The sequence below is a fragment of the Nansenia antarctica genome, assembly GCF_963989245.1.
Source record: "Nansenia antarctica genome assembly, chromosome: 7".
In the NCBI taxonomy this organism is placed as follows: Eukaryota; Metazoa; Chordata; class Actinopteri; order Argentiniformes; family Microstomatidae; genus Nansenia; species Nansenia antarctica.
The window spans coordinates 17492939-17509387 of record NC_137677.1 but is presented as its reverse complement, the minus strand read 5'-3'; the positions used below and the strand labels follow the sequence as shown (position 1 = coordinate 17509387).

Sequence of the window (16449 nt, the reverse complement as noted above, 5' to 3'; positions counted from 1 at the left end):
GTAAAAGAGGTAGAAAATCACACAGCTTACCACATTTGAAATCCCCTCCACTGATGTGATGTCACCTCATGAGAGTGATGTGATTGAGAAATATGGTTTTCTTTTAAAAGGGACATTAACACAGCATAACAGGGTGGACAGTGATCGCAGGGACAAGCAATATTGTAAGCAAAACCTTAATTTTTTGTACAAAATAAAAAAATAATGGATAAAAACTATATTTGAATTCAATAGATATTGATCAGGAAAATGAAATAAGAATAACATATTTGGAAATGTATATGTTTTTAATAGTTATTTTTTGGATTGAAGTTGAATGAACAACACTGGGGACAGAGGGAGTCGGTACAGAGTCTTAATTGGGACGCCGCCCGTTTATTACAATGAACAGAAACAAACCTCAGCACACCCCTGACAGGTGTGCTGGAATAATAACAGTCCGGTTTCTCTCCTGTGTGTACTCTCTTATGAATAGTTGGGTGCTCTGCCCGAGTGAACATTTTCTTACACTGGGAGCACTGGTACAATTTCTCTCCAGTGTGTATTCTCTGATGCTGCTTCAGGTCTCTTGCGTGACTGAAACTCTTCTCACATTGGGAGCAGTGGTATGGTTTCTATCTAGTGTGTATTCTCTGATGCTTCTTTAGTGTGCTTGCATTGCTGAAATGCTTCCCACATTCTGAGCAAAGGTATGGTTTATCATCTGTGTGAATAATCTGATGTCTTTTTAGGTGTTGTTCCCGATTGAAACTCTTCCCACAATGGGAGCACTGGTATGGTTTTTCTCCTGTGTGTAATCTCTGGTGTATAGTTCAGGTCTCCTGCCTGAATGAAACTCTTCTCGCATTGGGTGCACTGGTGTTGTTTCTCTCCTGTGTGTATTCTCTGGTGTGTCTTTAGTTCTCCTTCTTGAATAAAACTTTTCCCACACTAGGAGCACTGGAATGGTTTCTCTCCTGTGTGTATCATCTGATGTAACCTCTGGTGTATAGTTAGGCTTCCTGCATATTTGAAACCCTTCCCACACTGGGAGCACTGGTATTGTTTCTCTCCTGTGTGTGTTCTTTGGTGTGTCTTTAGTTCACCTTCTTGAATGAAACCTTTCCCACACTGGGAGCACTGGAATGGTTTCTCTCCTGTGTGTATCATCTGATGTCTCTTAAGGGATAATGCATGACAGTAGCTCTTCTCACACTGGGAGCACTGGTATGGTTTATCATCTGTGTGAATAATCTGATGTCTTTTTAGGCTTTGTTCCTGATTGAAATTCTTGCCACAATGGAAGCACTGGTATGGTTTCTCTCCTGTGTGTATTCTCTGATGCTGCTTCAGTTCTCCTGTCCGATTGAAACTCTTCCCACACTGGGTGCACTGGTATGGTTTCTCTCCTGTGTGTATTCGCTGATGCTTCTTTAGGGTGCTTGCATCGCTGAAACGCTTCCCACATTCTGAGCAGAGGTATGGCTTATCATCTGTGTGAATAATCTGATGTCTTTTTAGGTGTTGTTCCCGATTGAAACTCTTCCCACAATGGGAGCACTGGTATGGTTTCTCTCCTGTGTGTATTATCTGATGTCTCGTAAGGGATAATGCATGACAGAAGCTCTTCTCACACTGGGAGCACTGGTATGGTTTCTCTCTTGGGTGAATCCTCTGGTGTGACCTTAGGTTTTGTTCCCGATTGAAACTCTTCCCACACTGGTAGCACTGGTATGGTTTTTCTCCTGTGTGTATTCTCTGGTGTATAGTTAGGTGTCCTGCTTGAGTAAAACTTTTCTCACATTGGGAGCATTGGTATGGTTTCTCTCCTGTGTGTATTCGCTGATGTTTTGTTAGGTTGCTTGTACAATTAAAACTCATCCCACACTGAGAGCATTGGTATGGTTTCTCTCCTGTGTGTATTCGCTTATGTTTTGTTAGGTTCCTTGTACAGGTTCCTGATGTGGTGGACCTGGGCTCGCTGTCTGAACTTGGGTTGGAGCTCTGCTGATCTGTAAGAATAGGAACATATACAGGGTTTTTGTACAAAAAAGTGAGCAATGTTGCCACAAAGAATAATATACAGAAAAATAGATCGGAGATAATCGACTCGGCCAATTCGGCCCCTGGGTAAGGTAGACACGTCAGGGGTGCAAACTGGTGATGGCCCAAAAAGGTGACACATTTTTTTGGGCGGCTAACCTTAGGGGGGGATACCGCTAGCACTAATGGTGTTAAATAGATACCGCTAGCACTAACGGTGGTCTAACAATGATGCATGTGTAAGTAGCGGCAGCCCTGACCTTAACACCTGCAGAATTACTTCGAAAACAGTTTACTGTGACTGTGTTCTCTATGCTGTCTGGAATTGTACCTAGCTGCCTGAAGCTTAAGGTTATTTCAACAGCAACAGAGTTCAGCAGACAGGGAGATTAGTTAGCTCGCACATCATGTGACTTGGATGAGACTTAGACCCCCCCCCCCACCCACCCACAATATTTTTTTTGCAGATCTACACAATTCAAATGGATGACATATTTTGAGATAAAAACGGCTAATTTAGCAGAAAGGTGACAAGTTTGCACCCCTGCACGTGGTCTTCGCCAGGGGGTGCATCGGGGTGGCCTTGTGATCACTGACTTGCCCCTGACCTAATGTAACCCCCTCCCGGACAGCCAAGAACCATGGAGTGATCCTGGACAACCGCCTATCCAGTGTGGAGAACTCAAGGTGTCGGAGGCATAGGGGGAGTCATTGTATTGATATGTGGGGGTCCAGCACAAGGGGACATTTGTTTGAGCTGTTCATGTGGATTTCCTTCACTCAAAGCCTTCCTGCTACGACTGGTGGATTGATGATTCACTTGCTTAGTATTCAAATGTATTGATTGTAAGTCGCTTTGGAATAAGGCGTCTGCTAAATGCCACAAATGTTAATGTAAATGCAAAGGCCTCTGTAAGACCTATTTGGTTCAATTGGGCAAAACATATTTTTTGTCTGCTACACCAGAAATATGAACAGTTGCACACGTGGATACAGAATGAACAGCCCTCCCGTCTGTTTCTGCAAGTAACTTGAAATGTATCAATTCAACTTGTCGTTTTATATCTTTGACTCAGGGTTTGTCCCCTGTCCATTGTCCTACTGCTACTGTATGCATACTACTATTATCAATGTTTCTATTACATTACCAGGCTATAAAGCTGAGTGAATATGTTTTTAATCGTGCAAAAAACATTGAAACCTATAATTTCAGGCACTTGTAGTTACACGCATGGATCTGGGATATCCAGGGGAATGTCAGGACATTCCAGTAAAACACAGAGTTCGCTTATCCCGTCCCAATGCGCCACACGAAACACAGACGTCGGGGGGTAATTTCTAAATTACGAAGGTCACCACCTAAATCCACCTAAATCCTGTCCGAATAGGGCTTTACAGTGCATTGGTAGCATTGATTTTACAGCAGTGCAATGACACTCACCACTACACAACAAAGACTTAGGCCCAATCCCGATTCCCTTTTCTACCCCTATGGCTCGTTTTCGAGTGTGACTCGATTAGAAGCCAAGGCCTTCGAACAGAGCCACAAGCCAGAGGGGTTGAACAAGTCATCAAATAAAAAAGAACAATGCTTCATTATCAGACCATGACAGAATAACGGCGCTCTAACCTGTATGAAACCTGTGCTCCTACCCTGCCAGTCTGCACTGATTTAGGACAACAGTGCAACAACTTCGCGGCTGAACTTTAGTTAAATTTACGGCGTCATATACCATCAATGGGAAACATGGAAAAATGCATGACTTACATATTTAATTTTATGACGTTCCGACATCCGAAGTGACAGGAACGCTGGAGAAACAGCCGCTGTCCACTGCATTAATTAACTACATGTCCTTGATGAGTCTCCCGCTCACTGCCCTCCATCAAAAATGTCACATCCATCAATAATATTACATAATAACAACTGCTCGGATTAGTTTGCGAGTTGTTTTGGTATATGAGATACGAGTGCTCCGGTAGTCTAATGGAAGTGATCAGGCATAACAGCGATTTTTTTGTTATGCTTGTTATAAAGAAAAGGTCTATAATGCATTGTTATGACATTAAACTAACGTTTGATTGATAACTTTACATATGTGTACCATCATCCGCTGTCAAACGCCACAGGTAATAATTGATTGTACATCTCTGAAATGCTCGACTGTCATGCAGCCTGTAACGTTAGACACACAGCACATCGGCATAATAACGTTTTGTTGTTGTTGTGCTTGTTATAAAGAAAAGGTCTATAATGCATTTAAATGAATGATACAACCCATTAATAATATTACATAATAACAACTGCTCAGATTAGATTGCGGGTGCCGCTACATGGAAATAGGTAAAAATGTGCATCATGTACAAGTCAGCCGAACGTTTGATAGATAACTTTACATATGTGTACCATCATCCGCTGTCAAACGCCACAGGTAATAATTGATTTATGATTGTACATCTCTGAAATGCTCGACTGTCATGCAGCGTTGCGTTACTGTAACGTTAGACACAGCACCGACATAAAAGCGATTTTTTTTGGTTATGCTTGTTATAAATAAAAGGTCTATAATGCATTGTAATGACATTAAACTAAGATGGTTATCATAATTTTTTAAATCTTTATTAATAAGTAATTACAGAGAAAGTAAAATGACATTTCCGCATTGAATAGAGCGACATAACATTTCTGTAGATGATTCGCAATGCATCCTGGGATCAAGGGGTAGCGTACCCCTATGGCTTCGAAGCTAGTCTGGTTCTGAAATCGCTCGAAATGAAGCCATAGTTAGCCCTCGAAAGGAAGCCATGGCTCGATGAAATATGAATTGGGATAGCCCTCCCCCTAAACGTGAACGCGCAAATCAAGCCATAGGGGTGAAAACGAAGCCGTAGGAGTGAATTGGGATAGGCCCTTACCATCCGTGTCTTCAATCTCCACTTCTACTTCGCCCTCTTCTTCTTTCTCCATCACACCATTCTCCTCTACATCTTCTTCCTCCAGCTTCACTACCACCATCGCTGGACCCCACTGTGAGCTTTTCAGGGCTGGAGAACCACAGCCAGATTCGGGGGACTCTGTGGACTCTGGTTCATACATGGTTGCTGCTCTGAGGAGAAACTGCAGCTAGAAACAAAAGAGGCACAAACAGGTTAAACTATAAATGAACAGAAGCCAAATACCTGATGGTTCTGCGAATGGCCAATATACCAGATTATATATCTACCTATATAACCACAGTATCAGAATGACAGTTGGGACTTGATTTCCCAATTATGAAACCACATTAGCAGATAATCTTAAAGATGCCGTGCCTTAAGTTTTACACAGTTAATATCCAAACCAGTGTTCATTTTGGCAGGCTATTTTACAACCATAACCCTAAAATACACATTAGTCTTAGTCACATTTAGTCATTTTCATCCTTCTTAGTTTTAGTCAACAAAAACTAAATTATATTATATTTGTATTTGATGTTTTATATTCAAATTAATTCAACTAGGAAATTGGAAGCAAATTGTTAAAGCGACATTTAACTCTGTTAACCCTTTTATTTGTGTGACCGTAGCTGGATATCTGTACCCTAGCCTCTCTCTCCCATCGACTGTGTTGTCCTCGCTACTACTATGTAGGGATGTCCCGATCCGATATTGATATCGGATATCTGTGCGATATTGGTCCTGAATGCTGGATCGCAGATCGGACGGGAAAAGAAATAGGCTCTGATCTGCTTTCTCGATCTGGCGTGTCACTCATGTGATGACAACAGTAGTAGTCTGTGGTCACGTGCATGAGAGTTGGCTAGTAGCTACCTGTGTGTAATGAGTCTGACAATGTCATGATGCCAGCTGGTGAAATCATAAACCATTTGCTTAAGTAATTTTTCGGTGGTTTACATAGTCTGAAACTACAGATGGTAAGCTTTCAAATGATGCGTCATACATTGAAATCGGAAACAGATTCAAGACGACACGAGTATTTGAATGTTACTGAAGTGACTGATCAAACCACAACAAATGCTGCTAACAGCGAGCGGCTAACAGTGGTACATCACTAGGAACGTCTAACTACGTTTATATAACATCACAGTCATTATCACTTACCGGTAGCCTGCGGCAAACGAGAACAGTGAATCGAATCCACAGATTTTTGTTCCAAGATGGCGGCGCGATCAGACGCGAGGCTGGAGGGGCTACCGACGTCGGTGCTTTTTAGTGTTTTTAAGTACATTTGTATGTAAATTTTTATTATAGTACTTATAGGGAACGGTTGTGTAAATAGTACCTACAGCAGACTAGACTTACTAGAAGTTGGTGCGCAAAACGAGAGGACTGTAACAACGGAATTCTTGAAACAGCAGCAGATCCCACTCGACATCGCTCGAACACCGGGTGAAAAATGGTATACGATCCCAACCCTAAGGTGCAAGCGGCGGCGTCAAGATCGCAAGCAACGCCGAGGCCGCAGGGGAGGCTTGCTAGCTAGGCTGAGGAGAAGCCCGAATAAGCCTGCTTTGCCGAGTATCTTTCTCTCCAACGTCAGGTCTCTGGCTAACAAGATGGACGAACTGAGACTGCAGGTTGCTTCCAATAACAACGTGGGGGACAGCTGTGTGATTATTCTCACAGAAACCTGGCTCAACGATTCCATCTTGGACTCCGCGGTCGGGCTAGAAGGCCGGACTTTACACAGAGCGGACCCGACTTTGCTTAGTGAGAAGACGCGCGGAGGCGGCCTCATTATATCTACGAAGGACAGCAGGTGCTTAAACACAAAAACTGTAAGTAGCCACTGCTCCCCAGACCTGGAATACTTGACTGTTAAATGCCGACGCACATACCTCCCGAGGGAATTCAACGCGGTGTACATAACATCTGTTTATATTGCGCCTAGCGCGGATGGTAGCTTAGCATTGGCGCGGCTACATGACGTCATCAGTAGTGGACAGAGCGCAGACCCACAGGCAGTTCATATAATCGCCGGGGACTTCAATCATGCTGACCTGAAGGTAGTACTACCGAAGTTCTATCAGCATGTTAAATGTGCAACAAGAGGAGAAAAAACACTGGATAAGGTATACACCAACATCAAGCTTGCTTACAAGGCTAGACCGCTAGCTCATCTAGGCATGTCTGACCACGTGTCAATCCTCCTGATCCCAGCCTACACTCCCATGAGGAAAAGTGCTCCCATCACCACTAAGACTGTCAGAACCTGGCCAGCAGGGTCCGCTCCACTGCAGATCTGCCTGAATGACACCTCATGGCAGGAATATGAGCATGAGGACCTGGAACAGTTCACGTCGTCGGTTCTGAACCACATAGTGAACTGCACCAACTCAGCCACCGTGGACAAACGTGTCCGGGTCTATCCCACACCTCCACAGCCCCCCGGAGGTAACCACAACACAAACACCACTCTCTCCAGCTCTCAGCAGCCTCACCCTCACAGAGCATGAAGTGAGACACGTGCTGAAGGCGGTGGACCCCAGGAAAGCCTCAGGGCCGGATGGCGTCCTGGGACGGGTGCTGAGGGACTGCGCCGACCAGCTGGCCGGGGTTTTCACCAACATCTTCAACCAGTCCCTGTCCCAGGCCACCATCCCACCCTGCCTGAAAACCTCAACTATCATCCCAGTCCCGAAGAAAAGCACGGTGAGCTGCCTAAACGACTACCGCCCGGTGGCACTCACACCAATCATCATGAAGTGCTTCGAGAAACTAGTCCGGGCCCACATAGTCACACGCCTCCCACCCAACCTGGATCCATACCAGTTCGCCTACAGAGCCCACAGGTCCACAGAGGACGCCATCGCGCCGACTCTCCACTCCACTCTATCCCACCTGGAGAGGGGAAACAGCTACGCGAGACTGCTCTTTTTGGACTTCAGCTCTGCCTTCAACACCATCCTTCCAGACAGGCTAGTGACCAAACTACTAGACCTGGGACTATCACACTCTATATGTGCATGGATCAAGGACTTCCTGTCTGACCGCCCCCAGAGGGTGCGGGTGGGCTCCCACACCTCCACAGCCCTCAGACTCAGCACTGGGTCCCCCCAGGGCTGCGTGCTAAGCCCCATCCTCTACAACCTCTACACCTACGACTTCACCCCTGTCCACCCCAGCAACTCCATCGTAAAGTTTGCAGACGACACCACCGTAGTGGGCTGCATCTCGGGGGGGGACGAGGCGGCGTATAGGGATGAGGTGGAGCAGCTGGGCAAGCTGTGCAAGGTTAACAACCTGCTGCTGAACCAGTCAAAGACCCAGGAAATCATCGTGGACTTCAGGAGGAAAACATCTGAGGTCCAGCCCCTGCTCGTCGATGGAGGGAGCGTGGAGAGAGTCTCAACCCTCCGATTCCTGGGGGTGCACATACAGGATGACCTGTCCTGGAAGAACAACACAGCAGCCATCAATAAGTAGGCACAACAGCGGCTCTACTTCCTGAGAGTCCTCAGGAAAAACCACATCGGACAGGAGATGCTTGTGACCTTCTACCGCTGCGCAGTGGAGAGCATCCTCACCTACTGCATCTGCGTGTGGTTCTCCAGCTGCACAGCCGCAGAGAGGAATGCGCTACAGAGAGTTGTGAGATCGGCCCAGAAGATCACCGGCGCCCCCCTCCCCTCTCTGGAAGAGCTGTACAACACACGCTGCCTCAGGAAGGCCTCCAAGATCTCCAGAGACCCATCCCACCCTGGGTACGAACACTTTGCTCGGCTGCCCTCGGACAGGCGGTTCAGGACCATGTTCGCAAGGACAAACAGACTGAAGCTCAGCTTCTACCCCAGGGCCATTCAGGCCCTGAACACAGCAAAGACCTAGGTTCTAGGCCCTGGACAATCTAGACAATTTGATGGCAGCTACTAGATTGAAATCAAGTGCAATACTGAAACACAACTGTGAACATTTCAAACCTGCAAACTGCGACACTTTAAATGAATGTGCAATAACACTATGTGCAATATGACAACCCTCGAGTACATAAGGTTCAGAGAGAGGAAATGTTAGAATAGGTATAGCATAGCATAGAGTACAGCACAGTGTTTTATTTGTATAGTATAGTGGATAGTGTACATAGCCTCTATTTATGTAAACCAGCTCTTTTCCCTTCTTGTTTTTAGTTTTTTTTCCTAGCACCAGGGGAGCCCCCCCTCCCAAATTTCGTGGTTTGGTACCTGTACTATATCAATGACAATAAAGACCATTCATTCATAAGTATTTAGTGATCGTTAAACTGTTGTATATTATATCGAGGGGTACTTTAAAACGTCAAAAGAAAACCAGATATTGATGACACCCCTTCGATTCTGAGACTGGTTTATGGTCTCACCAGCGGGCATCACTAGGCTACACTTTTTAAAAGGGTGCTATAATTGATTTGCCATTTGTAAGAGAAGATGATAATAATAATAATAATAATAATAATAATAATAATAATAATAATAATAATAATAATAATACATTAGACTTATATAGCGCTTTTCTAGACACTCAAAGACGCTTCACAAACTGAAAAGACCGAGTAGTAAAATAAAAAGAAACCAAAAAAGAAATAAAAGTATAGGGGTCTAATTAATTTTTAGATAACTAAATCTAAATCTAAGTGTCTTAGTAGGACAATCTACTCTGTATACTGCAAGTATATCTAGATTTTGGGCGGAGAAGTGGCGAAAAAAAGCAGCGCCAGCCTCCTCTCTCGACCCACATTTTTTGAAAAGTGAAAAGTCTTATGAGTATGATAAATGTAATGTTAGCTAGCTACCTCTAAACATGGATTTGGCTGAGCATAAATTAGTTAATTTGAGGTGGTAAACACAGTCTGGCTATCTCATCTGTCTGGTTAACTTATCTGTGTAGTTGTGAGGTTCTCTCCAGAGCCATAGACAGATGTCTGTACTGTAGCATCTGAGAAGCGGCAAACAAGCAACGCCAGCCTCCTCTCTCGACCGACTACTAGTAGTATAGGGGTCTAATACATTTTTTGATTACTAAATCTAAATCTAAGTGTCCAATATTGTAGGACAATCTACTCTGTATATCTAACTCTGTATATCTACTGCAAGTATATCTAGATTTAGTCTAGAACCTAGAATGAATGAATGAATGCAGATAAATAGAATAAAAACCTGAAGGCACTAAAACTAGAAATCAGACAGTAACTCAGGGACAGAGACTGTGCACCCACTGCACACACAATGAGGTGGAAACAGAGCTGCACTTTTTAACTAACTGCCAACTGTACAAAAACATCAGAGAAGGTATGAAAGGAAAGGGAACGGTTTAATTATTCATCCTCAGAGAGAAAGATGCCCCAAGGCTCACCAATGGGGCATTACAAGGTTATTCAAGTCTGTGGGCAAAACAAGAATCTACTGTCATCACTTGGTGGAGGAGGCCAAGATCTTGGCTCCCAGGCTTTGGAATACTCTGCCCTTGGATCTTAGATCAGCTGGCTTGGTCGAGGTTTTTAAAAAAACAGCTAAAGACTGTCTTGTACAGACAGGCTTTTGGATAGCCCCAAGGGCCTGTCTTTCTGTGTCCTGTTGATGTTGTTGTACACCTGTTGTCTGTTACTTGTTTTTATTTTCACTTGTTTGCCTGTTTTAACCTGCTGTGGCTTTCGCTCTTGTATTATGTACATTTTTGCGTTGTGGATAGGCACGCCCCTTTTAAAACCACTAGGATAAAAGATAGGGTAGTGCCTTGGTTTTCTCATGAGCTACGTACGTATCTACCCTCTTTAATAACAGTAATAGTGCCTGGTCCCGTGCCAGACGTACTGGTGTCCCCCAACACTGGCTATACTTCAGGCAGCTCAGAAATGGAAAGGAATGGACTTTATTTATTTGTCATTGCTACAGTACAGGTACCAAACAACGAAATTTAGGAGGGGTGGCTCCCCTGGTGTTAGGAAAGGGATTTATTTTTTTTTTTACTTCAGGCAGCTCAGAAATAAGTGCACTTCAGCCTTAAGGAAGGCTAAATCCGAATATTTCCTGAATCTGATAACCACCTCATACTCTAACCCTGCCAAATTCTGGAATGCAATGAATTTGACTAAAAATCGTCCTTCCAGTGCTCTCCCCCTTAGTATTACTGTTAATGACTCTGTGATCTCTGATCCTAGCGACATTCGCCTTGCTTTTAATAAACACTTCTGCGAAGCTGGTCACCTATTTGATAGGTTGTACCCTGGACACCCCTCTATGGTGGTTTCTAATGATACTGCCCTTGTGGACCGTGTCCCCCTTTTTACCTTTCAACCATTTACTTCCGCGGAGGTCCTCAAGGTTTTAGAAACTATTGACCCCAAATCATCCACTGGTGAGGATAAACTAGACTCATTTTTTATAAAATTCAATTTTATAATTCAATTTCCTCTGGTGTATTTCCGTTGGTCTGGATGTCTGCGCGAGTCATTCCTTTACACAAAGGGGGTGATAGGGCTGATCCGGATAACTATCGACCGATCTCCACTCTCCCATGCCTGTCTAAAGCACTTAAGACCTTGGTCAATTCTCAATTGAAACGCTTTCTATCAATCCACTCAATTCTTAGTCCCCATCAATCCGGTTTCAGACCAATCCATAGTACCATCTCTGCTATCACACTTGTAACTAACGACATAGTCTCGGCCTTGGACAAGAGGAACCACTGTGCGGCCCTCTTTGTCGACCTCTCGAAGGCATTTGACACGGTCGATCACCACTTGCTCCTAGAACAGCTATCCAATATTGGATTAGATTTAGGTGCTTGTGCGGGGTTCCATGACTACCTTACCCTCAGGCGTCAGTGTATAAAATCTTCACTTGGCAATTCAGATTTTATAACGGTTACAAAGGGTGTCCCTCAAGGTTCGGTGCTGGGCCCTGTACTTTTTACCATCTATATTAATGAACTGGTATCTTCGCTAACCGGTTGCCACGTCCATTTATATGCCGATGATACCATTCTTTATAGTACAGCAGATTCCCCACATGCTGCTACTATCAACTTGCAGCTAGCCTTTAACTCACTGCAAGACGCCCTCTCGAGGCATAAGCTAGTCCTCAACTCGAAGAAAATGAAATTCATGTTGTTTACTAGGGCTAGAAATGTGGACCTTACAAAGCTTCTTATATCCAGTTGACGGCTCCTCCATTGAGAGAGTTACCGACTACAAATATCTTGGGCTGTGGTTGGATGAGAAGCTATCATTCAAAACGCATGTCGACGGCCTCGCCTCCAAACTTCGGCAAAAGGTGGGCTTTCTTTACCGTAATCGGTCTAGCTTCCCCTTGCTTTGTAGGAAGAGAGTTGTCGAGGTGGTATTCCTGTCCGTATTAGATTACGGTGATGTTATCTATAGGCATGCAGCTTCATCTACATTGAAACAATTGGACTCAGTTTATCACTCAGCTCTAAGGTTTATTACCGGGGACAGTTATGACACTCACCACTGCATACTTTATGACAAGGTTGGCTGGCCCTCTCTTTCTCTGAGGCGCAGTTACCACTGGAACTTGTTCGTTTTTAAGGCCATCTGTGGCAAGCTTCCTCCTTATATCTCATCATTATTAGACTGGAGTCTTGGTACTTATGTGACCAGATCGAATAGTTGGCTTTCTTTTCGGGTTCCGTATGCGCGTTCAGACCTGGGTAAAACAGCCTTTTTTATTGATGCCCCTAATACATGGAACACTCTGCAGCAAACTCTCCGGTTGGAGGTCCTCCCCTCTGCCTCTACCTTTAAACTCCTGGTGCAAAAACTATATTCTAATAATTGCAATTGTTTTTAGTTTTTTTCTTTTTTTCCCTTTAATCCTGTCTTGCTCACTGTTTGTTTGCCCATCTATATAAATGATCACTATTCTATTGTACACTCGACGTCACTGTAAATGAGGGTGACCTCAGTGCCTATCGAGTTTTAAATAAAGGTTTGAAATGAAATGAAATTATGTTTTATTGTTTCTTCCTTGTTATGTAAAGCACTTTGTGACCCTTGGTCTGGGAAAGGTGCTGTATAAATACATTTTACATACTTACTTAGTTATTTCTCACATTGGAGAATATCAGGACCCGACTTAGAAAATGATGTGACAATTATGAAGACTGTTGTAAGTTTTGTCTTGTCTAAAATAAATGTTATTGTTTGGTACATAAATGATATATTTTGTTGTCACATCCACATAAAAAAACGTGATCCCAGTGACTTCTGATTGATTCAGGTGACATTACAAACGTGTGATTTGAAAATGTTCCAAAAAGATGGTTTCCAAGTCTCCATAGACAGCTCATTCCAAAACGTTTGTTGTTGTTGTTGTTGTTGTTGTTGTTGTTGTTGTTGTAGTACTGACCTCATCCCTCATTTCATCTCCTCCGTCCTCTTCTTTCACCATCAGACCCTTCTGCATTACATCTTCTCCTCCATTTTCTTCTTTCACCATCGCACCATTCTCCTCTACATCTTCTTGCTCCAGCTTCAGTGCCACCATCTCTGGACCCCACTGTGAGCTTTTCAGGTCTGGAGGACCACAGCCAGATCCGGGGGACTCTGTGGACTCTGGTTCATACATGGTTGCTGCTCCGAGGAGGACCTGCAGCTAGAAACAAAAGAAGCACAAACAGGGAAAACTATAAATTACAGCCAAACATCTGATGGGACAAGTTCTGCAAAGGGGCAATACCCCAGTATCAGAATGATAATTGGGACTCGATTTGCCAATATACCAGATTATATATCTACCTATATAACCACGGTATCAGAATGACAGTTGGGACTTGATTTCCCAATTATGAAACCACATTAGCAGATAATCTTAAAGATGCCGTGCCTTAAGTTTTACACAGTTAATATCCAAACCAGTGTTCATTTTGGCAGGCTATTTTACAACCATAACCCTAAAATGCACATTAGTCTTAGTCACATTTAGTCATTTTCATCCTTCTTAGTTTTAGTCAACAAAAACTCAATTATATTATATTTGTATTTGATGTTTTATATTCAAATTAATTCAACTAGGAAATTGGAAGCAAATTGTTAAAGCGACATTTCACTCTGTTAACCCTTTTATTTGTGTGACCGTAGCTGGATATCTGTACCCTAGCCTCTCTCTCCCATCGACTGTGTTGTCCTCGCTACTACTATGTAGGGATGTCCCGATCCGATATTGATATCGGATATCTGTGCGATATTGGTCCTGAATGCTGGATCGCAGATCGGACGGGAAAAGAAATAGGCTCTGATCTGCTTTCTCGATCTGGCGTGTCACTCATGTGATGACAACAGTAGTAGTCTGTGGTCACGTGCATGAGAGTTGGCTAGTAGCTACCTGTGTGTAATGAGTCTGACAATGTCATGATGCCAGCTGGTGAAATCATAAACCATTTGCTTAAGTAATTTTTCGGTGGTTTACATAGTCTGAAACTACAGATGGTAAGCTTTCAAATGATGCGTCATACATTGAAATCGGAAAAAGATTCAAGACGACACGAGTATTTGAATGTTACTGAAGTGACTGATCAAACCACAACAAATGCTGCTAACAGCGAGCGGCTAACAGTGGTACATCACTAGGAACGTCTAACTACGTTTATATAACATCACAGTCATTATCACTTACCGGTAGCCTGCGGCAAACGAGAACAGTGAATCGAATCCACAGATTTTTGTTCCAAGATGGCGGCGCGATCAGACGCGAGGCTGGAGGGGCTACCGACGTCGGTGCTTTTTAGTGTTTTTAAGTACATTTGTATGTACATTTTTATTATAGTACTTATAGGGAACGGTTGTGTAAATAGTACCTACAGCAGACTAGACTTACTAGAAGTTGGTGCGCAAAACGAGAGGACTAACAACGGAATTCTTGAAACAGCAGCAGATCCCACTCGACATCGATCGAAAAACCTGAAGGCACTAAAACTAGAAATCAGACAGTAACTCAGGGACAGAGACTGTGCACCCACTGCACACACAATGAGGTGGAAACAGAGCTGCACTTTTTAACTAACTGCCAACTGTACAAAAACATCAGAGAAGGTATGAAAGGAAAGGGAACGGTTTAATTATTCATCCTCAGAGAGAAAGATGCCCCAAGGCTCACCAATGGGGCATTACAAGGTTATTCAAGTCTGTGGGCAAAACAAGAATCTACTGTCATCACTTGGTGGAGGAGGCCAAGATCTTGGCTCCCAGGCTTTGGAATACTCTGCCCTTGGATCTTAGATTAGCTGGCTTGGTCGAGGTTTTTAAAAAACAGCTAAAGATTGTCTTGTACAGACAGGCTTTTGGATAGCCCCAAGGGCCTGTCTTTCTGTGTCCTGTTGATGTTGTTGTACACCTGTTGTCTGTTACTTGTTTTTATTTTCACTTGTTTGCCTGTTTTAACCTGCTGTGGCTTTCGCTCTTGTATTATGTACATTTTTGCGTTGTGGATAGGCACGCCCCTTTTAAAACCACTAGGATAAAAGATAGGGTAGTGCCTTGGTTTTCTCATGAGCTACGTACGTATCTACCCTCTTTAATAACAGTAATAGTGCCTGGTCCCGTGCCAGACGTACTGGTGTCCCCCAACACTGGCTATACTTCAGGCAGCTCAGAAATAAGTGCACTTCAGCCTTAAGGAAGGCTAAATCCGAATATTTCCTGAATCTGATAACCACCTCATACTCTAACCCTGCCAAATTCTGGAATGCAATTAATTTGACTAAAAATCGTCCTTCCAGTGCTCTCCCCCTTAGTTTTACTGTTAATGACTCTGTGATCTCTGATCCTAGCGACATTCGCCTTGCTTTTAATAAACACTTCTCCGAAGCTGGTCACCTATTTGATAGGTTGTACCCTGGACACCCCTCTATGGTGGTTTCTAATGATACTGCCCTTGTGGACCGTGTCCCCCTTTTTACCTTTCAACCATTTACTTCCGCGGAGGTCCTCAAGGTTTTAGAAACTATTGACCCCAAATCATCCACTGGTGAGGATAAACTAGACTCGTTTTTTATAAAATTGGCTGCGCCAATTATCAGCGCGCCGCTAACTTACATTTTTAATCTTTCAATTTCCTCTGGTGTATTTCCGTTGGTCTGGATGTCTGCGCGAGTCATTCCTTTACACAAAGGGGGTGATAGGGCTGATCCGGATAACTATCGACCGATCTCCACGCTCCCATGCCTGTCTAAAGCACTTAAGACCTTGGTCAATTCTCAATTGAAACGCTTTCTATCAATCCACTCAATTCTTAGTCCCCATCAATCCGGTTTCAGACCAATCCATAGTACCATCTCTGCTATCACACTTGTAACTAACGACATAGTCTCGGCCTTGGACAAGAGGAACCACTGTACGGCCCTCTTTGTCGACCTCTCGAAGGCATTTGACACGGTCGATCACCACTTGCTCCTAGAACAGCTATCCAATATTGGATTAGATTTAGGTGCTTGTGC

General features: G+C 43.8%; 1 protein-coding gene across 1 annotated transcript in view; it reads right to left on the bottom strand.

The window, feature by feature from the left end:
* LOC308162466 (uncharacterized protein) overlaps positions 1-16449 on the bottom strand; it is a gene marked incomplete at its 3' end in the record, with an annotated part of 47708 nt that overhangs the window by 16511 nt on the left and 14748 nt on the right. The window contains exons 3-5 of the mRNA XM_080536617.1: positions 13365-13610; positions 4939-5146; positions 1848-1991 (exon numbers count right to left, since the gene is read on the bottom strand). Coding sequence (XP_080392743.1) covers positions 1848-1991; positions 4939-5146; positions 13365-13610 — 598 coding nt within the window. The remainder of the gene's footprint in view (positions 1-1847; positions 1992-4938; positions 5147-13364; positions 13611-16449) is intronic.